This window comes from Grammomys surdaster, unplaced genomic scaffold (assembly GCF_004785775.1).
Source record: "Grammomys surdaster isolate TR1022 unplaced genomic scaffold, NIH_TR_1.0 126071, whole genome shotgun sequence".
NCBI classification, from domain to species: domain Eukaryota; kingdom Metazoa; phylum Chordata; class Mammalia; order Rodentia; family Muridae; genus Grammomys; species Grammomys surdaster.
The window spans coordinates 264,059-287,712 of record NW_021620880.1 but is presented as its reverse complement, the minus strand read 5'-3'; the positions used below and the strand labels follow the sequence as shown (position 1 = coordinate 287,712).

At 38.1% G+C, this 23,654-nt stretch overlaps 1 protein-coding gene across 3 annotated transcripts in view; it reads left to right on the top strand.

The window, feature by feature from the left end:
- Nucleotides 1–23,654, top strand: part of Magi3 (membrane associated guanylate kinase, WW and PDZ domain containing 3) — a 226,531-nt gene that overhangs the window by 133,441 nt on the left and 69,436 nt on the right. For all 3 annotated transcript variants that reach the window (XM_028755657.1, XM_028755659.1, XM_028755658.1), the window contains exons 3-6: nt 4,426–4,545; nt 8,832–9,041; nt 19,554–19,731; nt 22,982–23,061. In XM_028755657.1, coding sequence (XP_028611490.1) covers nt 4,426–4,545; nt 8,832–9,041; nt 19,554–19,731; nt 22,982–23,061 — 588 coding nt within the window. The remainder of the gene's footprint in view (nt 1–4,425; nt 4,546–8,831; nt 9,042–19,553; nt 19,732–22,981; nt 23,062–23,654) is intronic.

Below are 23,654 nucleotides of genomic sequence, written 5' to 3'. Positions count from 1 at the left end.
AGACAGGGTTTCTCTGTATAGCCCTGGCTGTCCTGGAACTCACTCTGTAGACCAGGCTAGCCTCGAACTCAGAAATCCGCCTGCCTCTGCCTCCCAAGTGCTGGGATTAAAGACGTGCGCAGCCGCCGCCGCCGCCACCGCAGCCCAGCAGAATATTTTCTTTATTTACATTTCAAATGTTATCCCCTTTCCCGGTTTCCCCTCCGGATATCCACTATCTCCTCCCCCCTCCCCCTGCTTCTATGAGGGTGTTCCACACCCACCCACTCCCGGAACCTCCCCACCCTGGCATTTTCCTACACTGGGGCATCGAGCCTTCACAGGAACAAGGGCCTCTCCTCCCATCGATGCCCAACAAGGCCATCCTCTGCTACATAAGCAGCTGGAGCCATGGGTCCCTCCATGTGTACTCCTTAGTTGGTGGTTTAGTCCCTGGGAGCTCTGGGGTGATCTGGTTGGTTGATATTGTCGTTCTTCCAATGGGATTGCAAACCCCTTCAGCTCCTTCAGTTCTTTCTCTAACTCCTCCATTGGGGACTCCATGCTCAGTCCAATGGTTGGCTGCAAGTATCCGCCTCTATATTCATTGGGTTCTAGTAGAGCCTCTCAAGGGGACAGCTATATCAGGCTCCAAGAAATGTTCAACATTCTTAGTCATCAGAGAAGTGCAAATCAAAACAATCCTGAGATTTCACCTCACACTAGTCAGAATGGCTAAGATCAGAAACACAGGTGATAGCAGAAGCTGGCAAGGATGTGGAGAAAGAGGAACACTCCTCTGTTGCTGGTGGGATTGCAAGCTGATGCAACCACTCTGGAAATCAATCTAGTGGTTCCTCAGAAAATTGGACATAGCATTACCTGAGGACCCAGCTATACCACTCCTGGGCATATACCCAGAAGATGCTCCACCATATAACAAGGACATATGCTCCACTATGTTCATAGCAGCCTTATTTATAATATCCAGAAGCTGGAAAGAGCCCAGATGTTCTTCAACAGAGGAATGGATACAAAAAATGTGGTACATTTACACAATGGAGTATTACTTAGCTGTTAAAAAACAGTGACTTCATGAAGTTCACAGGCAAATGGATGGAACTAGAAAATATCTTCCTGAATGAGGTAACCCAATCTCAAAAGAACACACATGGTATGCACTCACTGATAAGTGGGTATTAGCTCCAAAGCTCAGAATACCCAAGATACAACTCACAGACCACATGAAACTCAAGAAGAAGGAAGACCAAAGTGTGAATGCGTAAGTCCTTCTTAGAAGGGGGAACAAAATAGTCACAGGAGGAGATATGGAGACAAATTATGGAGCAAAGACTGAAGGAAAGGCCATCCAGAGACTGCCCCACCTAGGGATCCATCCCATATTCAGTCACCAAACCCAGACACTATTGCAGATGCCAGATTTCCTTTTTTTATGTTAATCTATGTTGACAGTAACTAACCTACTCTGTATTTTTGAAATAGAGTGTCACTATGTTGCCAGGTTTGCCTTGGGCTCTCAATCCTATTGTCTCTGCCTCCCTTGTCTCCTGATTAAAGGCAGGAGGAAACAGCATGCCTAGCACATGACAACCAATTAAGTTTCACAAGAATTATATTAGTTTGGAGCCCATAACTAAATTCCATGGATTTTTGTTTATTTCTTGTTCTTGTGTTGTTGTTATAGGAAAGAGGTGTGTGTGCTCTAAGTACACATGTAGAAATCAGAGAATGACTCTTGGGAGTGGTTCTCTTCATCCACCTTGAAGTTTGGGGATCAAATTTAAGTCATCAGGCTTGAATGGGGAGTATCTCACTTGGCCCAAATAAATTCCCCCACTGAAAAGTTTTATACACCGTGTTTTGATCATATTTACTTCTCTCTCTCTCTCTCTCTCTCTCTCTCTCTCTCTCTCTCTCTCTCTCTCTCTCTCTCTCTCTCTCTCCTCTTAAACAGATTTATCCTCACCTCCTCCTCTGCTCACCTAATTTTGTATCTTTTTCCTCTCATCAATATCAATTTGTGCTGCCCAAATATTCTTGGATATATAGTCTTCCCCCAGAGTATTGTCAGCTACCAGGAGTTACACGCTAAGAAAATGGTTCTCAACCTGTGGGTTGTGACTTAAAAGGGGCCACATGTCAGACATCCTGCATATCCAAGATTTATGTTATGATTCATAACAGTAGCAAAATAACAGTTAACTAAGTAGTAATGAAATAATTTTATGGTTAGTGGTCACCATGATTTGATAAACTGTATTAAATAGTTACAGTTTTAGAAAGATTGAGTTAAACAAAGTAGAGATTAGCTTTGAACGTAGAAAATTCCTTATTGAGTGATTGGGGCAAAGATAGGATTCTAATGTGTGGAGGAGAAAATGAGAGGGGGAGGAAGCAGAAGCTGAGTAAACAGACCTCTTTTCTTTGAAAAAAGGAGAAACATATTATGTAACTTGTACCATAAAATAGAGAATATCAAGAAACTAAAGACATTTTTTGAGCTAATAAAGGCAAAAGGGTCAGAGAACAAAAGGTTGATTTTTTTTTTTGTCTTTATGGGAGAAAGCCAGAGTTTATAGTAATTTGTGATGACAATTAGCACTAAAGCCACTTCCTAAGTCTTAGCATATATGTTTTGGAATCATATAACATCCATGCCTGTGAGTAGGAAGGGCTATGAGCATCACCTTGTCCAGCACCACTTTGTAGAAAGATAAGGAATCCCAGATAAATGCCTGTTCTAAATCAGACCATAGATTATAATAATTCCAGACTAAAAGGAAGTTCTTCTTGCCCCTTTGGTTGGTGCTGCTGTTATGGTATTATATACAGTATGATTTGCTTATGAATTGAATTTTATACGGTCATTATACTTTATAGTAGAGTTCATTTGCACATCATGTTAGGCTTTGCTACACAACAAATTGCCTTAAAATTCTGTGGCTTAAAATAGCCACCATGTGCTATTTGGTGCAGCTTCGTGAGTTGTCTGGATTTAGCTAGGATCACTTATGTGGCAAAGTCAGTGACAGCTTAGCTGGAAAGGGAGAAGCAGGATGGCTCCACCCTTATGTCTGGGGGCTTGGTGTGTTTGTTGGCTGGAGCTCTAACTACTCAAGGGTCTAGATAATATTTCTTGCATAGTAATGAGAACATTCTAAGAGGATGGAAGATGGAAATATAGATTTCTAAACCTGCATAGCATGTTTACCACTAAATTATTTTTTAAAAGTTTTAAAAAGTTAGGCTGAAGGGAGTAGTTTCATCTCTTAATGAAAAGAGTTGCAGGTATTTGTAGCCACGGAATTTCCACTTTCATAGAAAATTTTAAGTTATAATTTTTATTCAACTTCCTAGCAACTTTCTACTTAATATCAAGCAAAAAAGCTGTTGACTGAAGGAATCTTAGTTCAGCATATGAGAAACAAAATTTTTGATAATGAAAATAAATATTATACTTAAAGAAGATGCTATATGTTATAACATTTGTATTCTCTAGGCTCTAAAACAAAAATACTATATTCAGTAAATCACTGTACAAAATGTTTATGTAGCCATTAATTTTCTCAGCCTATTATTTTTATTATCATAATTAGCATCATCATCATTATCTTTGTGGATCATTTTTTCATGTTTGTAAATCTTTTTTTAATGTTTTGACGGTTATTAAAAAAAAATTAAGTTTGAGGCTAGCCTGGTCTACATAGCCAGCCAGGGAGATATATAGTGAAGCCCCATTTCTCCCTACCCAAATATATATATATAATAATAAATATAATCTTCCATTTATGCCCTGATAAGTTGGGAAGGGTGATAAAGTCTGTTCCTGGTGAATTTATTTTTCTTTCTTGGAGTTAAGTAACGATATTGAGACAAAAATAATTATTTTGGTTCTGGAGAAGTGATTTAGGGGTTAAGAGCAAGTACTGGTCTTGCAGAATATCCAAGTTTGATTTCTAGCACCTATAGTAGGCAGCTCACAACTACCTGTAACTCTAGCTCCAGGGGCACCTGCACTCATAGATAGACACATGCACATGTACATGCACACACACGTGTTCTCTCTCTCTCTCTCTCTCTCTCTCTCTCTCTCTCTCCCTCCCTCCCTCCCTCCCTCCCTCCCTCCCTCCCCTCCACACAATTAAAAGTTCTAAAATAAAATCTTTTAAAAAAAAAAACTGTATGCCAGAAAATTAAGTCTTTATTAGCACTTAATTTACTATAGGGTTTTTATAGATTTGAATTTTATTACTATTTTATTCAAGTATATTTTCTCCTATAGTAGCTATAATACTTTAATGCATCAGATACAATGTATTAAATAACTCTTGTTTTCCATATAGCCTTCTTAGACTGAACTTTATAGCACTCTGAGTATTGTATTTTAAAAAGTATTTTACAATTTTTTTTTTCTTTTCTCCTCAGGCACTACCAGGGCCCCCAGGGATGGAGAAGTCCCAGGGGTGGACTATAATTTCATTTCTGTTGAACAATTCAAGGCACTGGAAGAAAGCGGAGCATTGTTAGAAAGTGGAACATATGATGGTATGTCCCCAAATACTAAATCTACCTCCAGATAACCAGAATCATTTCAGAGAGAATTTCATCAGTAAATACAATTAAAAAAAAAATTATTTGGGAGGACTAGGGAGATGGTTTAACAGTTAAGAGCACTGGCTGCTCCTCTAAAAGACTTGATTTTGATTTCCAGTATCTACATGACAGGTAGCAATGGTCTTAAACTCCAGTTGCAGGGGATCCAGTGCCCTCTTCAGGCCTCTGTGGGCACTTCACACATATGGTACACAGATATACATGAGGCAAAATAACTGCGTGCATAAAATAAAAATGAATCTTAAATCATTATTTGAAAATGTGATTTTCACTGGGCAGTGGTGGCACACGCCTTTGATCCCAGCACTTGGGAGGCAGAGGCAGGTGGATTTCTGAGTTCGAGACCAGCTTGGTCTACAGAGTGAGTTCCAGGACAGCCAGGGCTACACAGAGAAACCCTGTCTCGAAGAAAAAAAAAAAAAAGTGATTTTATTTTGATTAGGAAATTCCCAACTACCAATTAGATGGAATTAGACAATAACCAAAAGCATTATATCACATTAAAAAGTTCATTGTGAACAATAAACTAAAAATTAACCAAGCTGGCAAGTTTACACATTTCAAAGCAATTCACCATCATCATCTAAACCCAACAAGTGCTTGATGATGGATTTCTCTGTCCATGGCTAGAAGTCTAAAGTCCATAAACTTTGAAAAGCTTGTGTGTACCTTAAAATCTTGCAGAAAAGAAAGTTTAGATTGAGGGTTAGCGTCAATAATTGATTTTCATATCTCTGTTTCTTGTACCCATTTATTTCCCTGAAGTATAAACTTGAGGTCAGTTTCAACTCTTAAATGATTCCATGTTGTGTTAGTTCTCACACTTTTCCCTTGGCAAGCTTATCCACTCCCATAGCACCTTATACTTTTTCATCCTGTTTGTTTTGCTTTTATAAGGATGCCTCTCACAACTTCTATGTAGTAATGATAATGCCTTTCTTATTTGATGCTGTCTTCAGCATATAGAGATGTTCAGTAAATACCCATGAATGCACCTCATTCGCATCCATGCTTGTGCATATGTGTGCACATATTTGTTTCACTTTAGTTACCACATGTGGTCATTTCGTCCTGGTATCCATTTCTACGGTTTTCTTCTTACTGCTGCATTGTAGGTCCTTTATTGAGTTTGTTATAACATCGTAGGTCCTTTATTGATTTCATCATACTATTGCAGTTTGTCTCCTCCTCCCTCACTTCCCTCTAGTGTCTTGCCTTTGTTAGTTCCATCCTGCCCCTTGCTACAATGCTGGGCTTCCTCAGGCTCCACTCTGATACTTCTGATCACATCCCTTTCTTATTCAGAAAGTTAAGTCATTTCCTTCCTTCCTGTAAACTTTGACCTATTTTTTTCTGGCCTCAGCTCACATGAATCATCCATTCATTTAAAAATTGATTTTGTCATGTTTTATTTATTCAGCAACCACTTGACAAGTCCATATGTGCCAAGTCTTGTAAGAGACTCAGGAATACTGTGGTGAACAAGATCAGAATGCTATTGCTTTAATAAATTCTGTATTTTAGTAGGGAAGGCAGTGAAAATTAAATTAAATATAAATTGAGATACTACAAAGGAAACAAAACAAGAAATTCAAAGATAAACAATAGGAATATCAATCTTGCCAAGTAAAGACATGTCAGAGGAATGAACAAGATAATTTGTTTTCACTTTTTTTCACATAAAATTTTTATGGGACCATCTATGGAAATTTCACATCATGCACTCCAATCACACTCATTTCCTAGTCTATCCATGTGTGCCTCTCCACCCTGGGACAACCCCCCAAACGTAACAATTAAACTAAGAATAAATGTAAAATCCAAAGTCCAGTAAAGATCTGACTTTCTTGATGAATTTTATGTCATCCTTGCATGGGGCCATGCTAATCTCTATGCAGCACCAACTTTAGTCTGTGTGCTGCCGAAGCCAGCACTTGTTCTTATACTTAACCTTTCTTATCTATGTAATACTCATGCTTTGTTTATACGTGTTCTTACAGACATGTTTACTGTATCTTTTGCACATACTTATTATTTATGTGCTCTGTGTTCTTTGTCTCATTTCGTCCTTTATTGTTTTTACATATTACTGCAGCTTTTAGATTACTCCTTGTTATTACTGTCCTACATTTATCTGAATTCATTACATTTGATTCTTACGGTATGCCATAGTTTGAGTATTACATTTTATTTCATCATTCTTTTAGTGTTAGACCAAAAGTTTTGGCTTGTAGAGTGTATTTACTCAGCCTGATGAAGTAGTGATGAAGTAGTTTTGAATGGTTGTCTGTTTTCATTCCTCACAACAGAACACAGGGGTTCTTTCTTTTTTTTTTTTTTAAGTTGTATGTATTTTATTTATATGAGTACACTGTAGCTATGTTCAGACACACCAGAAGAGGGCATCAGATCCCATTACTAAATAGGTTTTGTGGTTCATAATACTTTTTTAAAAATAGTTTTCTTCTTTAAGAAAGGCCTTCCTAGGGCATACAGGCATATATATGTAGATATAGCACTCATGTATAAAATATAAAATGAATAAAATCTTTAAGGGGGGGGGAAGGTAGAGAGATGGCTCAGTGGTTAAGAGTACTGACTGCTCTTCAAGAGGTCCTGAGTGCAATTCCCAGCAATCATATGGTGGCTCACAACCATCTGTACTCTGCATTTTCTCCTTAACTTTTCCTTAAGAACATGTTAATTTTTCTGCAGTTAGTTAACTGAGAATTTTCAGTAAAATGTATGTCTGTTTATACTATCATTCCCTAAAACACATGTACTCATTTCTATTTTGGTTGATCCAAAATCCTTGATAGTGTGATATTGAGCTTTAAAACGGAAAAATAGCTGGATATGGTACTGCCCAGAAGAGGCACTGGCAGGTAAATCTCTGTGGTTTGAGAATAGCCTGGGTATACATTGTGAGTTCCAGCACAGCCAGGGTTACATAGTGAAGTCCTGTCTATAAAATAAGATAGAATGGGAAAAAAATGAGATTATGGTGCATCTTTTCCCCCAACCAAACCTCTACTTGCAGTATTAAGTATTTTGCTCAGAAAATAATGAACTAGCTTTTCCCTTGCATCTTCATATAAAGGTCAGAAAATTGACAGAAAATCTAATCTGTTTTAATACAAATCTTTGTACCCATCTATATGGCATAACCCACTTCAAATATGTGTTTGAAAATGAAGAAATAATTAATTTTGATTTTTTAAATATTGATGATTGTACTTATAGTCAAACTTACACAGATATCACTGTAATATTTTCTCCCCCTAACATATGGATTTAGGGTACACTATTTATTTCTAGATTTGTCTTAGTGTTATGTAGCCTAACATGATTTTTTTTTCTATTTAGGGAAAAGCAACCAATGTTTTTTTTAATTTCCATTATGTCAATCTGCATCTTAATTGCCTTTTTAAAAGCTGAACAGTTTGATTAAAAGTGTGACATTTTATAAGCACAATAATAAAAGGCAAAAATGTCTTTTCTTAAATCATATTTAACTTTTTAATAACAGTAACATAATGATTGATATAAAGTCAAAAGGAGTGGGAACAATGACTGCTAAGAGAGCTAGACTTGCTGAACACTTTCCCATGGTGTCTGCCTGCTCAGTGGGCGCTGCATGACAAACTGAAGGTTATTGCATTTGTTTTTATTTTTACCTTGACCAAGTAATGGTACTGGAAAAATCAAAGATTCTCAGAAAACTACATTAAACTATCTCTTACTTTTCTGAGTGTATATTAGTATAGAACTTGATATATACTGGCTCTTCAATAAATTGTCAGGTAATATAATTCAAGTATGCAGAAGCTTTTTAAAATTGCACAGCAGCTTATATTCCTATATGAAATAGTTCTTAGCCTTTGTATATATTCTCATTTTAGTAAAATAATTCATTTTATACATTAGAACAAAATTAGTTAATTTTATATAATCTTATATAATAGTGTCTTCCACTATTGCATAAGAGAATTGATGCTTTTATATTTCCGAAGTCAGCCCTAATTCAGAACCTGTATAAAACAAAATTAAAATATAAACAGTATTATTATGTTAGCTAATACATGACAAGAGATGAGAAATCTGTCCATACAGAATGCTTTGGGCTTTTAGTCAATGGCAGAGGCATTCTGTAAGCCATATTCACATAACTTGGTCAGCATTCCTGCTTTCAGCTGCCATCATTTTGTACACCACAGGAAATTTCTATGGCACACCCAAGCCTCCAGCAGAGCCTAGTCCTTTCCAGCCCGATCCAGTTGATCAGGTCCTCTTTGACAATGAGTTTGACACGGAATCCCAAAGAAAACGAACTACATCTGTCAGCAAAATGGAAAGGATGGACAGCTCTCTCCCTGAAGAAGAGGAAGATGAGGACAAAGAAGCTGTTAATGGCAGTGGAAGCATGGGTTTGTAAACATATTAACAACTTCTGATTGGTTTTAGATTGGCTTTAATCTTGAAATACTAAAATTTTTCTTGAACTATATGTAGAGCAGGTGATAGGATTCTAATTCTCTATGAAAGCTGTGTGTAGAACTATGTATATTTCTGTGGATCATCTTGTAAGGTAACATGAGTTAGTAGTAGTGACCTGTCATTAATGATGTGGCATTACCTTGTTGTCTGAAGTACTTGTGATGTTGGGATATGGGAATCTTACTGGCATAGTTCTACTTCCCAGGATTAAAACAAAATTGGTTTTGTAATACAGCCTTCAACCCAAAGCACATAGACTTTGGAGCTATGTCAGAAGAAATTAACTGAAAAATTCATTAGCAATATTTTTAATTTAAATTCTGGATATATTCAAAGATAAATTTCAAATAAGATTGATATTTTTTGTATCTTTTGTTTAACTTCCATATTTCTCACTGAATGAAAATAGAAATATAAGGGTGAAGAATCTGCTCTGGATGTCCCTGAATAATTTTGTAATTTTCCAGGAGATCCTTACATTTAATTGAGAGAGAACTGGGAAACCAGACCTCACAAAGATGAACATTAGTGTTATTATTGTAGCCATTCTCTTTGGAATGCTAGTATGTGAACTCTATGAAGACTGGAATTTTGGGGGATTTATATTTTCATTACTGTGTCTACTGCACCAGGAACAGTACCTGGCTTATAGAAGGAAATAAATGTTGATCCTGTCCCTAGATTTGCAGCCCATCTTTATATGATCCTGAAACATCTTCAATTTTCTTCATCATCTATTAAGATTTTCCTTGTATATACTTGTTGCCTTATATGATCATTGTTTATTTCCCCCTACAGACAGTGAGATCTGGCTATTGTTCTAACTTCTCAACACTTATGTTTAATGTTAAATGAGTTAGCCAATGTATTTAGGTGTCACGATGAAAATTGTGTTCTAAGAGGTTTAGTCATTTGGAATTACATCCAGAAAGTATTATAGATCATTTAGTTGGTATTGCTTTTGTCTGGCATACTTAATTTCCCCAGATGTAACTCACCTTCAGATTGACTACTACATTGGATATCTTTAAATCTTTATTACATATTCTGCAAGGAAAATAAGCTAGGAATTTCATTCATTTGTTCATTAACAAATAGTTATTGAACATCTGCTAGGCTACTGAGTGCTAGCCATTTGTTCTAAATGCTAGGAATAAGATAGTGAACAAAACAGACAAAAACTTCTGTTCTCAGAGTTTACTTTCTGATAAGAGAGTCATAACTGGATAAATAAGTTATATAGTGTGTCTGATGATACTGGCAAGGCATGTAGGAGGTAGAAATTAGAGGTGCCCAACTTGCAGTTTTAGATAAACTGTCAGAAAAGACTTAAAACAAATGAGTAAAGTCCAGCTATCCAAGAGAAGAACATTCCTAAGAGGCGACTGTAAATTTAAATTCCTGAGATGGTAGTATGCTTGGAATATTTAGACAACAGCAAATGGTTTGAGCAGAATGATGAAAGGTAAAAGAATGCAACAGTGACAGGTGAGGTCAGGCAGTAATGACAGGGAGGAGAGTACATGTTGCAAAGTTCTAGAGGCCAGAGTAAGGATTCAGGGGCTTACTTTGAGGTGTGAGGTCACAGTTGCACTTTGAGAAGACTATGTAGCAGGTTTAGTGGGCTCATTCTGACTCCTCTGTTGAGATAGGCAATTGAAGGCCTGGGCATGGCTAGGGATAGCAGTCAGGAAGCCACTGCATATAGAAGGAAGAAAGCAACCAATTATGTCAGATGCCGTTGATAGTTCAAATGAGATGTGCACTGAGAATAGGTCATTGGATTTGATTATGTGTAGATCATTGGTGATCTTGGTAAGTATAGTTTCATTAATGAAAGTTCAGAAGCCTTGATAGAGTGAGATCCATAGAGAAATGGAGGAGTGGAAATAGAGGTAGCAAATCTAAACTGTCTGAAGGTGGTTTGGCATAGAGTGGAAAACTTGAGAGCCTTGTCAGGGGAGAAAGATAACTTTATTTTCAAAGAATGGAGAAGTTACATGTTTTTATGTGGAGAGATAGCATCTAATAGATAGGGAAGATTGGTGGTGTAGAGAGGAGAGTGAAGATAGGAAAGGGTCAGGTGTTGTTAATAGTTGGAGGGTTAGCCTTGGGAAGGAACATAGACTTTCTTCAGTAGTAATAAGTAGTGGTAGGTAAATGGGCTCTGCCAATTGAATGATAGGAGTTTTTATAGTTCTTTTGTACTTGTACTTGGTTTTGTTTTATCCATGAAATAATCAACAAGGTCATCATAAGATATAGGATAAGAGCCAGGCGGTGGTGGCGCAGCCTTTAATCCCAGCACTTGGGAGGCAGAGGCAGGTGGATTTCTGAGTTCAAGAGTTCGAGGCTAGCCTGGTCTACAGAGTGAGTTCCAGGACAGCCAGGGCTATACAGAGAAACCCTGTCTCGAAAAACCATAAAAAAAATATATATATATAGGAAAAGAAAAAAAGTAGTTCAGTAGCCTCTATTTCTCTTTCTCCATTTCTCTTACCCACAGTCAAAAGTGGCCTAAAAATATTAGTGAACAGCACAATATATTGAGGTGGGGAAGAAGGGGGGGAGGAAGAGGGAGAGGGAGGGAGGGAGGATACATTTACATAACTTCTTGAACAGAATATTGTTATTATAACTGTCCTATTTTTGTTATTGCTGTTGATTTCTCAGTAAGTAGCAAGATTAACAAATTGTGTAACTAAATTTATTCAAGGGATGACTATATCAGAGGCTTTTCCTTAGATTCTTTTTTTTTTTTTTTTAATTTTTTTTTTTAATTTTTTTTATTGGATGTTTTATTTACATTTCATATGTTGTCCCCTTACCCCATCCCCCACCCACCCAGGAACCCCCAATCCCCTCACACCTCCTCCTTCTTCTTTGTGGATGTAACCTCTATCTACCCCCCCACTCCCACCTCCCCACCCTCAAAACTCCCACCCCCTGGGGCGTCCAGCCTTCATGAGGTCAAGGATCTCATCTTCCACCTGTGCCCAGCAGGGCCCTCCACTCTTATATATTCAGCTAAGGCCCTGGATCCCTCCATAAGTGCTCCCAGGCTGGTGGTTTAGACCCTGGGAGCTGTGGTTGGTTGGTATTGTTGCTCTCCTCATGGGGCCACAAATCCTTTCAGCTCCTTCAGTCTTCACTCTAACTCCTCCATTGAGAACCCCATGATCACTTCAATGGCTAGTTGTGAGCATCTGCCTCTGAATATGTCAGACTCTTGAAGACCTCTGAGGAGACATCCATATCAGGCTCTTATCAGCATGCACTTCCTGACTTCCACATCAGCATCTACCTTTGGTGACTGCACATGGGATGGATACTCAGGTGGAAAGGTCTTCAGACGGCCCCTCCTTCAGTTTTTGTCCCTCGCTTTGTCTCCATATTTGCTCCCTTGAGTATTTTGTTGCTCCTTCTAAGAAGGACCGAATCACCCCCACTTGGTCTTCCTTCTTTATGGACTTCATGTGGCCTGTGAGTTGCATCTTGGGCATTTTAAGGTTCTGGGCTAATATCCAATAATCAGTGAGTGAATACCATGTGTGTTCTTTTGTGATTGGCTTACCTCACTCAGTATGATAATTTCTAGTTCCATCCATTTACCTAGGAACCTCTCAAATTCATTGTTTTTAATAGCTGAGTAATACTCCATTGTGTAAATATACCACATTTTTTTAATCCATTCCTCAGTTGAAGGACATCTGGGTTCTTTCCAGCTCCTGGCTATTATAAATAAGGCTGCTATGAACATAGTTGAGCATATGTCCTTATTATATGTTCGAGCACCTTCTGGGTATATGCCTAGGAGTGGTATAGCTGGATCCTCGGGTAATGCTATGTCCAATTTTCTGAGGAACCGCCACACTGATTTCCAAAGTGGTTGCACCATCTTGCAGTCCCACCAACAATGGAGGAGTGTTCCTCTTTCTCCACACCCTCGCCAGCATCTACTATCACCTGAGTTTTTAATCTTAGCCATTCTGACTGGTGTGAGATGGAATCTCAGGGTTGTTTTGATTTGCATTTCCCTGACGACTAAGGATGCCGAGCATTTCTTTAGGTGCTTCTCGGCCATTCGAGTTCCTTCTGTTGAAAATTCTTTGTTAAGCTCTATACCCCATTTTTTAATAGGGTAATTTGGTTGCCTGGAGTCTAATTTCTTGAGTTCTTTGTATATATTGGATATTAGCCCTCTATCAGATGAAGGATTGGTAAAGATCTTTTCCCAATTTGTTGGTTGTCGTTTTGTCCTATTGACAGTGTCCTTTGCCTTACAGAAACTTTGCAATTTTATGAAGTCCCATTTGTCAATTCTCGATCTTAGAGCATATGCCATTGGAGTTCTGTTCAGGAACTTTTCCCCTGTGCCCAAGTATTCGAGGCTTTTCCCCACCTTCTCTTCTATTAGTTTCAGTGTATCTGGTTTTATGTGGAGGTCCTTTATCCACTTAGATTTGAGCTTTGTACAAGGGGATAAGAATGGATCAATTTTCATTCTTCTACATGTTGTCCTCCAGTTGAACCAGCACCATTTGTTGAAAATGCTGTCCTTTTTCCACTGGACAGTTTTAGCTCCTTTGTCAAAGATCAAGTGACCATAGGAGTGTGGGTTCATTTCTGGGTCTTCAATTCTATTCCATTGATCTTCCTGCCTGTCTCTGTACCAATACCAGGTAGTTTTTATCACTATTGCTCTGTAGTACAGCTTGAGGTCAGGGATGGTAATTCCTCCAGAAGTTCTTTTATTGTTGAGAATAGTTTTCGCTATCCTGGGTTTTTTGTTATTCCATATGAATTTGAGAATTTCCTTTTCTAACTCTGTGAAGAATTGAGTTGGGATTTTAATGGGGATTGCATTGAATCTGTAGATTGCTTTTGGCAAGATGGCCATTTTTATTATATTAATCCTGCCAATCCATGAGCATGGGAGATCTTTCCATCTTCTGAGATCTTCTTCAATTTCCTTCTTCAGAGACTTGAAGTTCTTGTCATACAGGTCTTTCACTTGCTTGGTTAGATTCACACCAAGGTATTTTATATTATTTGCAACTATTGTGAAGGGTGTCATTTCCCTAATTTCTTTTTCAGTCTGTTTATCTTTCATGTAGAGGAAGGCTACTGATTTGTTTGAGTTGATTTTATAACCAGCCACTTTGCTGAAGTTGTTTATCAGGTTTAGGAGTTCTCTGGTGGAAGTTTGGGGGTCACTTAAGTATACTATCATATCATCTGCAAATAGCGATATTTTGACTTCTTCCTTTCCTATTTGTATCCCTTTGACTTCTTTTTGTTGTCTAATTGCTCTGGCTAAGACTTCCAGTACTATATTGAATAGGTAGGGGGAGAGTGGGCAGCCTTGTCTAGTCCCTGATCTTAGTGGGATTGCTTCAAGTTTCTCTCCATTTAGCTTGATGTTGGCTACTGGTTTGCTGTAAATTGCTTTTACTATGTTTAGGTAGGGGCCTTGAATTCCTGATCTTTCCAAGACTTTTATCATGAAGGGATGTTGAATTTTGTCAAATGCTTTCTCAGCATCTAGTGAGATAATCATATGGTTTTTTTCTTTAAGTTTGTTTATATAGTGGATTACATTGATGGATTTCCGAATATTGAACCATCCCTGCATTCCTGGGATAAAACCTACTTGATCATGATGGATGATTGTTTTGATGTGGTCTTGGATTCGGTTTGCTAGAATTTTATTGAGTATTTTTGCATCGATGTTCATAAGGGAGATTGGTCTGAAGTTCTCTTTCTTTGTTGGGTCCTTGTGGGGTTTGGGAATGAGTGTAATTGTAGCTTCATAGAACGAATTGGGTAGTGTTCCTTCTGTCTCTATTTTGTGGAATAGTTTGAAGAGAATTGGTATTAGGTCTTCCTTGAAGGTCTGATAGAATTCAGCACTAAAACCATCTGGTCCTGGGCTTTTTTTAGTGGGGAGACTTTTAATGACTGCTGCTATTTCCTGAGGGGTTATGGGACTATTTAGATGGTTTATCTGCTCCTGGTTTAATTTTGGTACCTGGTATCTGTCTAGGAAATTGTCCATTTCATCCAGGTTTTCCAGTTTTGTTGAGTATAGACCTTTGTAGTAGGATCTGATGATTTTTTGAATTTCTTCAGTTTCTGTTGTTATGTCTCCCTTTTCAGTTCTGATTTTATTAATTTGGATACTCTCTCTGTGCCCTCTGGTTAATCTGGCTAACGGTTTATCTATCTTGTTGATTTTCTCAAAGAACCAACTCCTGGTTTTATTGATATTTTGTATTGTTCTTTCAGTTTCTATTTGGTTGATTTCAGCCCTGAGTTTGATTATTTCCTGCCTTCTACTCCTCCTGGGTGTATTTGCTTCTTTTTGTTCTAGGGCTTTTAGTTGTGCAGTCAACTTGTTAGTGTGTGCTCTTTCCAGTTTCTTTTTGTAGGCACTTAGAGCTATGAGTTTTCCTCTTAGCACTGCCTTCATGGAGTCCCACAAGTTTTGGTATGATGTGTCCTCATTTTCATTGAAATCTAAAAAGTCTTTAATTTCTTTCTTTATTTCTTCCTTGACCAAGTCATCATTGAGTAGAGAGTTGTTCAGTTTCCATGTGCACATGGGTTTTCCATTGGTTTTGTCATTATTAAAGACCAGTCTTATTCCATGGTGATCTGATAAGAGGCAAGGGATTATTTCAATCTTTTTGTATCTGTAGAGGCTTGTTTTGTGACCAATTATATGGTCTATTTTGGAGAAGGTACCATGAGGTGCTGAGAAAAAGGTATATTCTTTTGTTTTAGGATGAAATGTTCTATAGATGTCTGTTAAGTCCATTCGGTTCATAACTTCTGTTAATGTCAAAGTGTCTCGGTTTAGTTTCTGTTTCCATGATCTGTCCATTGCTGAGAGTGGGGTGTTGAAATCCCCCACTATTATTGTGTGAGGTGTAATGTGTGTTTTGAGCTTTAGTAAAGTTTCTTTTATGTATGTAGGTGCCCTTGCATTTGGGGCATAGATGTTCAGAATTGAGAGTTCACCTTGGTAGCTTTTTCCTTTGATGAGTATGAAGTGTCCTTCCTTATCTTTTTTGATTAATTTTGGATGGAAGTCGATTTTATTTGATAGTAGAATGGCTACTCCAGCTTGTTTCTTGGGACCATTGGCTTGGAAAATTGTTTTCCACCCTTTTATTCTGAGGTAGTGTCTGTCTTTGTCACTGAGGTGTGTTTCTTGTATGCAGCAAAATTCTGGGTCTTGTTTGTGTATCCAGTCTGCTAGTCTGCGTCTTTTTATTGGGGAATTGAGACCATTGATGTTAAGAGATATTAAGGAAAAATGATTGTGGCTTCCTGTTATTTTTGTTATTAGAGGTAAAGTTATGTTTGTATAGTTATCTTCTTTTGGGGTTGTTGGAAGATTACTTCCTTGCTTTTTCTAGGTTGTAGTTTCCCTCCTTGTGTTGGCGTTTTCCATCCATTATCCTTTGAAGTGCTGGGTTTGTGGGAAGATATTGTGCAAATTTGGTTTTGTCATGGAATATCTTGGTTTCACCATCTATATTGATTGAGAGTTTTGCTGGGTATAGTAATCTAGGCTGGCAATTGTGTTCTCTTAGGGTCTGTATGATGTCCGTCCAGGCTCTTCTGGCTTTTATAGTCTCTGGTGAGAAGTCTGGTGTAATTCTTATAGGTCTGCCTTTATATGTTACTTGACCTTTTTCCCTTACTGCTTTTAGTATTTTTTCTTTGTTTTGTGCATCTGATGTTTTGATTATTATGTGACGGGAGGTATTTCTTTTCTGGTCTAGTCTATTTGGTGTTCTGTAGGCTTCTTGTATGTTTATGGGCATCTTGTTCTTTAGGTTAGGGAAATTTTCCTCAATGATTTTGTTGAAGATATTTACTGGCCCTTTAAGTTGGGAATCTTCATTCTCATCTATACCTATTATCCTTAGGTTTGGTCTTCTCATTGTGTCCTGAATTTCCTGGATGTTTTGAGTTAGGAGTTTTTTGCTTTTTTCATTTTCTTTGACAACTGTGTCAATATTTTCCACCGTATCTTCTGCATTTGAGATTCTCTCTTCTATCTCTTGTATTTGGTTGGTGATGCTTGCATCTGTGACTCCTGATCTCTTTCTTAGGTTTTCTATCTCCATGGTTGTCTCCCTTTGAACTTTCTTTATTGTTTCTATTTCCAGTTTCAGATCCTGAATGTTTTTGTTTAATTCCTTCTTTGTGTTTTCTTGCATTTCTTTAAGGGATTTCTGTGATTCCTCTTTAAGGGCTTCTATCTGTTTACTTGTACTCTCCTGTATTTCTTTAAGGGAGTTACTTAATTCCTTCTTATAATCCTCTATCATCATCATGAGAAGTGATTTTAATTCTGAATCCTGCTTTTCAGGTGTGAAGGGGTGTTCAGGGCTTGCTATATTGGGAGAACTGGGCACTGATGATGCCAAGAAACTTTGGTTTCTGTTGCTTATGTTCTTGCGCTTGCCTTTCGCCATCTGGGTAACTCTAGTGGTACCTGCCCTCTCTGTGTAAGATTGGAATCTGTATTTCCAGTTATCTTGCTTATTGCAGAGCTCCTCGGAGTCCAGAGGTCTCTGTGGTCTTATGCCCCTAATCTCCCGGGTGGAAGAACTCCTGGGACTCAGGCCACCTCTTGGATCTGGTAATCCTTCTGTTCTGAGTGCAGTGGCTCCTCGGCTGCTCTGAGTGCAGTGGGTTCTCGATGACTCAGGATTCAGTTTCAGCTGCTCTGAGTGCAGTGGCTCCTAGATGACTCAGGATTCAGTTTCTCCACAGGACAGGAGCAGACCAACTCTGTGTCAGCTGCTCTGAGTGCAGTGGCTCCAGTTGCTCTGATTGCAGTGGGTCCCTGATGACTCAGAATTCAGTTTCAGCTGCTCTGAGTGTAGTGACTTCTCGATGACTCAGGATTCAGTTTCTCCACAGGACAGGAGCAGACCTACTCTGTGTCTGCTCCAGTCCCAGGGACCAGGCAGGGGGCGAAGGGAAGTGGAATTCCGGAGGGGCAGGGTTTGGGTAGCTGCTGTGCCCTAGATGTCCCTGGCTCCCAGATGTATTTCTGGGGCCTAGGGAGTGAGATGGAGTTCTTACCAGCTGCTCTGAGTGCAGTGGCTCCTGGATGACTCAGGATTCAGTTTCTCCACAGGACAGAAGCAGACCGACTCTGTGTCTGCTCCAGTCCAAGGGACCAGGCAGGGGCCGAAGGGAAGTGGAATTCCGGAGGGGCGGGGTTTGGGTAGCTGCTGTGCCCTGGATGTCCCTGGCTCCCAGATGTTTTTCTGGGGCTTAGGGAGTGAGATGGAGTTCTTACCAGCTGCTCTGAGTGCAGTGGCTCCTGGATGACTCAGGATTCAGTTTCTCCACAGGACAGGAGCAGACCGACTCTGTGTTTGCTCCAGTCCAAGGGACCAGGCAGGGGCCGAAGGATAGACTGTATTTTTATGTTAAGGAATTCACACAAACATACAACACCAGCTGGGTCCTTAGCTACTGTCTCCTCCCTCTCCACCTTCCAGGTCTCTTTGTTGTGCTCCACAGGTGAGCAGGTCTGGGTGATCAGTGAGCCCTAGGCTCACTAAAGAACAGTCCCAGCTCTCACGTCACTTTTCTAACCCCCGCTCCACCCAACACACTTCCTCCACACCCATCTACTGTCCCCCCCTTAGATTCTTTAGTTCAGAGATATTGCATATAGAAATTGTGAGAATAATAGAATGTAACATTTTTAAGTTCTAGGAATGTGTTTTAAGTGTATTGCTGCATTACTTGTAGACTCCCTATACAATAACCAAGTTTTAGTTTGCCTACCTACTTTGGGACTCCAAAAAGATTTTAGTATTACCAGAATTATATTTAACATTTAAAAAGAAATTATTTTACTACCTGTGTTAAAGATGTATAAAGCTCCTTAGTATAGCAGTCAAAAGCATAGGCTGCTTAGATTCAAATCCTGGGTTTGCTGTTTAATTGCTATCTGACCTGACTAACTTACCTCTTTGTGGCTTGCTTTCCTCAATCTATAAAATAGTGATGATAATAATAATAGAGTTGCTATGAGGATTATAAGTTAATATATGTTAAGCATTTAAAAGAGAGCTTGGCACATAAAAGATCTGTGTAAGTACTGTGCTGCTATTAAGATTCTTCCTGAAATGATTCTAGTGGTGTTGTTTGGTTGGTTTTTTTTCTGCCTTCCCAGACTAGCATCAGATAAGTAGAATTCACTTTAATTAGAAAATGAAGAAAACCTGAGTATTTCTATGTATTTCAAAGTTAATAAAGAAGCATATATATAATAGACAAGAAAATTTACAGTATTTAATTATAATGTTATATATGCATTGATGTATGCACTTGGCATTTTGTTCAAGAAAACAAGCAAACTTTATTTACCCTTTATGCTGTTCTGTTTCCAACAATGACAGAAACTCGAGAGATGCATTCTGAGTCATCTGACTGCTGGATGAAGACTGTTCCAAGTTATAACCAAACAAATAGCTCCATGGACTTCAGAAATTATATGATGAGAGATGAGAATCTAGAACCGCTGCCCAAAAACTGGGAAATGGCCTACACTGATACAGGAATGATCTACTTCATTGAGTAAGCAAATGTCTGTATTTTTTCCAGCATGTCCAGTCACTAGGAGAATAAACTGAAACATAAAAGAAAAGGGGAGGGGAGGGAAGGAGAGGGGAAGGGAGGGGAGGGGAAGAGGAGGGGTAGGGGGAGGAAGGAAGAGGGAGAGGGGGAGGGAAGAAGAGGGAGAGGGGGAGGGAAGGGGAAGGGGAGGGACGGGAAGGAAAATATAGTTTGATTCCTTGTGCCAATATCTCTAAGCTTTCACTTGTTTTTATTTTAAGATATTTTCCAATTGGGTTGATTCTTCATCTAGTTATTTCCTTGAATGACATCTCCCCTCCTCTGCTAATAATACAGTTTATTTGGCCTCTGGGGTGTGTGTGTGTTGAAGCCAGAGGTCAGCCTTAGATGTCCACTTTGTTTGTAATACAGGGTCTCTCATGGGGCTGGAGATCACCATAGAGAGTCTTTTCTGGCTCACCAGTGAGTTTCTGTTTCACCTCCACAGTGCTAAAAAGACAGTGTCACTCCACCATACCTAGCTCTTTCATGTAACTTCTGGGACTCTAGCTGATGTCTGTATTTTATCAACTGATCTGTGTCCCCATTCCTGGTCTCTGGTTTGGAAATAGTCAATGGAGAATGAAAGAAATAAAGGATGTTTTGCTTCGCTCAAAGAAAAAAGAAAGAAAAAAACCTTCTAGGTAGATTTCCCAATTTAATACGCTTTTTTAAAAATAAATTTAAGAACTAGGTGTGGTGGTGCACACCTTTAATTCCAGTACTTGGAAGGCAGAGACAGAAGGATTTCTCCCAGTTCAAGGCTAGTCTTTTCTACATGGCAAGTTCCAGGTTACATCATGAAACTCTGTCTCAAACCAACCTACAAACAAAATGATCATCATGGAGAAAAGCATATCATTATCTAAGTTAAGTGTTTTTAGTCCTAAAGTTTGGAGTTGGTGTATTGAGATAATATATTTAGGAAATACAGTACAAAATACCACTGATCCTTAAAGTAGTTGGTACAATAGAAGCCTAAAAATAGTAGGTTTTTTATGGAAAAGTATTAATAGAATATTCATAGAGGTACTGAATACCACCTAATTAGATCAGCCTAAAATTGAATGTTATTTGCTCTAGAGAATGTTATGCAAATAATTTATTCAAAGTTCAATATAAAATTTTTTTATATTCCTATGTATCTCTAAGTCTAATCTTTAAAGCAATTTGTACAGGAGTAGAGTATTAATATAGTAAAGTTACAGAAGGTAATAATTAAGTAACTGAAAATACTGAGGTCTGGGTACTACACTCAGATTTTCTCTTTCTCTGTCTGTCTCTATCTCTGTATCTTTGTGTCTCTCGTCTTCCTTCCCTCCCTCTCAACCCTTTTGTCATTAATTAAGGCTCAGGACTTCAGCCTGCTTCTTTAGACAGTCTCATGAATGAGCATTTTGTTTTACCAAGTCAGTGTCTGTTGCTTAAAAGACAGATTTTGAGGGCAAGATCTTTTACTACATATAGTATATTCTCATAAACATTAGTGGTGAATGTAGACTTATATAGATACATACTCATACACATAAAATAAATGCATTTTTCAACAAGAATTGAAACTAAACTACTAAATGAAAATACAGGGAGAAACTATATTTAACAAAGGCTTTCTGATAGGAAACAAAAGTTTTTATACCCCAGGGAATATTGGGTAAGATTAGCAGATGACCTATTTTTGCTAATTTAGCAATCACATTTGCATTGGTATACTCAAAATCAGGCTTTTCTCAAGTAGAAATTGAATTTGATTTAGGAAGGTTTTTCCACAGTTTTGTTTTTTTTCCCTGACTAGGAGTTAGGATCTCTTCCATTTTACTAAATTTGATTGCACTGGTTTTATTTTAGGGATATTCTCTCTGTGTAAGAATATATAACACAGACTTTCTAAAATATTCTCATGTTTACCTATACAAATTATTTAGTATTACACACAAAAAGTGTCTCTGCCATGGTCTGCCAGCAAGCATCATATCTGAAAGTAGTCACAGGGCTAGAGACAGTTAGAGAGGACATGCGATGGTCCTGCTTTTTAACCATTTTTTTCTTTTTGAAAAAGTGAACAAGAAAAGAGAACTTCATATCACTATGTTCATAGAACTTCAATAATACTTGACATTATGTTGCCTTCCTCTATTTTCTCTATAATTTTTTTCTTTTCTAATATGCCTATTTCAGAGACTTTTTTTATTATGTGTGTGTATATACATGTAGCACAAGTATATGTGTGTAGGTACAGATGCACAGTATATGTGCTGTGCAAGTGGAGAACAGAGGACAGTCTTAGATATAATCCTCAGCTCTGCTTCAGGGACTTTTAACACTAATTTTCTCTGCAGTTTAATAGTTTTAGCATTCCTGTCTTGCATGGTAACTTGGCCTGAAGCTGACTAACTGTAGCCTATAATGAAATCAAGCACATTGTTCTTTGACAGCAGCTTTTGGCCTACTTCATAGAAAGGAGCAATGGCATGGTCTCTGCTCTGCTCCACCTTTTTTGTTTGTTTCTTTCATGTGATCTGTGTCGATGAAAATACAGTTTTATAGAATGGTGTTTAACCAGAGCCATAATTTTTACTGGTATATTGCAGAAACAACCACCTTAAAAATTTTAAGTTTTATCTTATTTTAAAGAATCTCTGTGAGAACAGAAGCTTTGTTTGATATTTGCCTCTTCATTTTCAACCCCTAACAAACACTGTACATACAAATGCAAGTTACTCAAAGAGAAGGAGAAGGAGGAGGAAGAGGGAGAAGAGGAAGAGGAGGAAGAGGAGGAGGAGGAGGAGGAGGAGGAGGAGGAGGAGGAGGAGGAGGGGAAGGAGAATTGCAATACTTCTTAAGAAAAGCAGGCAAACATGACTTTTAGTCTGGCTTTGCCAGCTAGCAGTACACAGTATGTGGCTATGTGCCCACCCTTTGAAATGTTTTGACTGCTTAAGTAAGCTTTTCATTCTGTACTTGGCTTTTGATCTCTTCTTTAAACTCTTCATTCTCAAACTTATGCCTCTAGAATTACCCTTCCTTTATGCCAATTTCCTATCCATTGCTTGTGATCACTAGGATTATTGAGTCTATAGTATACAAATGGGGCCTGTAGGAGATAAATTTTCTAATGTCATATGCTTTTTAGTTATTTTGAATCTTTGCTTTTGAAATGCTTTTCTCCCTCTTTATTTTACTATTTCTAACTGAGATCTTTATCTTACTACAGTCATAATACAAAGACAACCACCTGGTTGGATCCTCGTCTCTGCAAGAAAGCCAAAGCCCCTGAAGACTGTGAAGATGGAGGTAGAGATTCAGAAACCTTTCATATTAGGCTTGTCTCTTAATCCTTTCTCACTCTTCTTGCCTAGATAATTAGTTTTCCAAAATCCTCAGCAAATAATAATATTCATAAACATACCAGCAGTGGATTGTAATCATAATTAGCTGATGGTAGTAATTATGTCATTATATATAATTTTATAGGATTTTTTTAAACCACCCCTAAAAAGAGAAAAATACCTCTGTTGCTTTTAAATGTATATCTTAAAGTTAAACTTTAAAAATTCTAAATATTCAATAAATTAGACACAACTTCATTATGTCTGATGCAGAGCATAGGTCACCAAGTTTGAAGACTTACTCTAAAGCTACAGAAATTAAGACAGTATAGGGCTTATAGAAGGACACACAGATCAAGGTAACAAAAAAGAGGGTCCAGAAATAGCTTGATGCATATCTGGTCACTTGATTTACCATTAATTTGCCATGAATCAATTCACTGAGGCAAAGACAACATCTTTGACACATGTGCTGGAAAAAGTTGACATTAGGAACATAAGGCTCAGGTTTGTCACTAGTACTACAAAATACATAAATAGAAAAGAGCATCCTGGGAA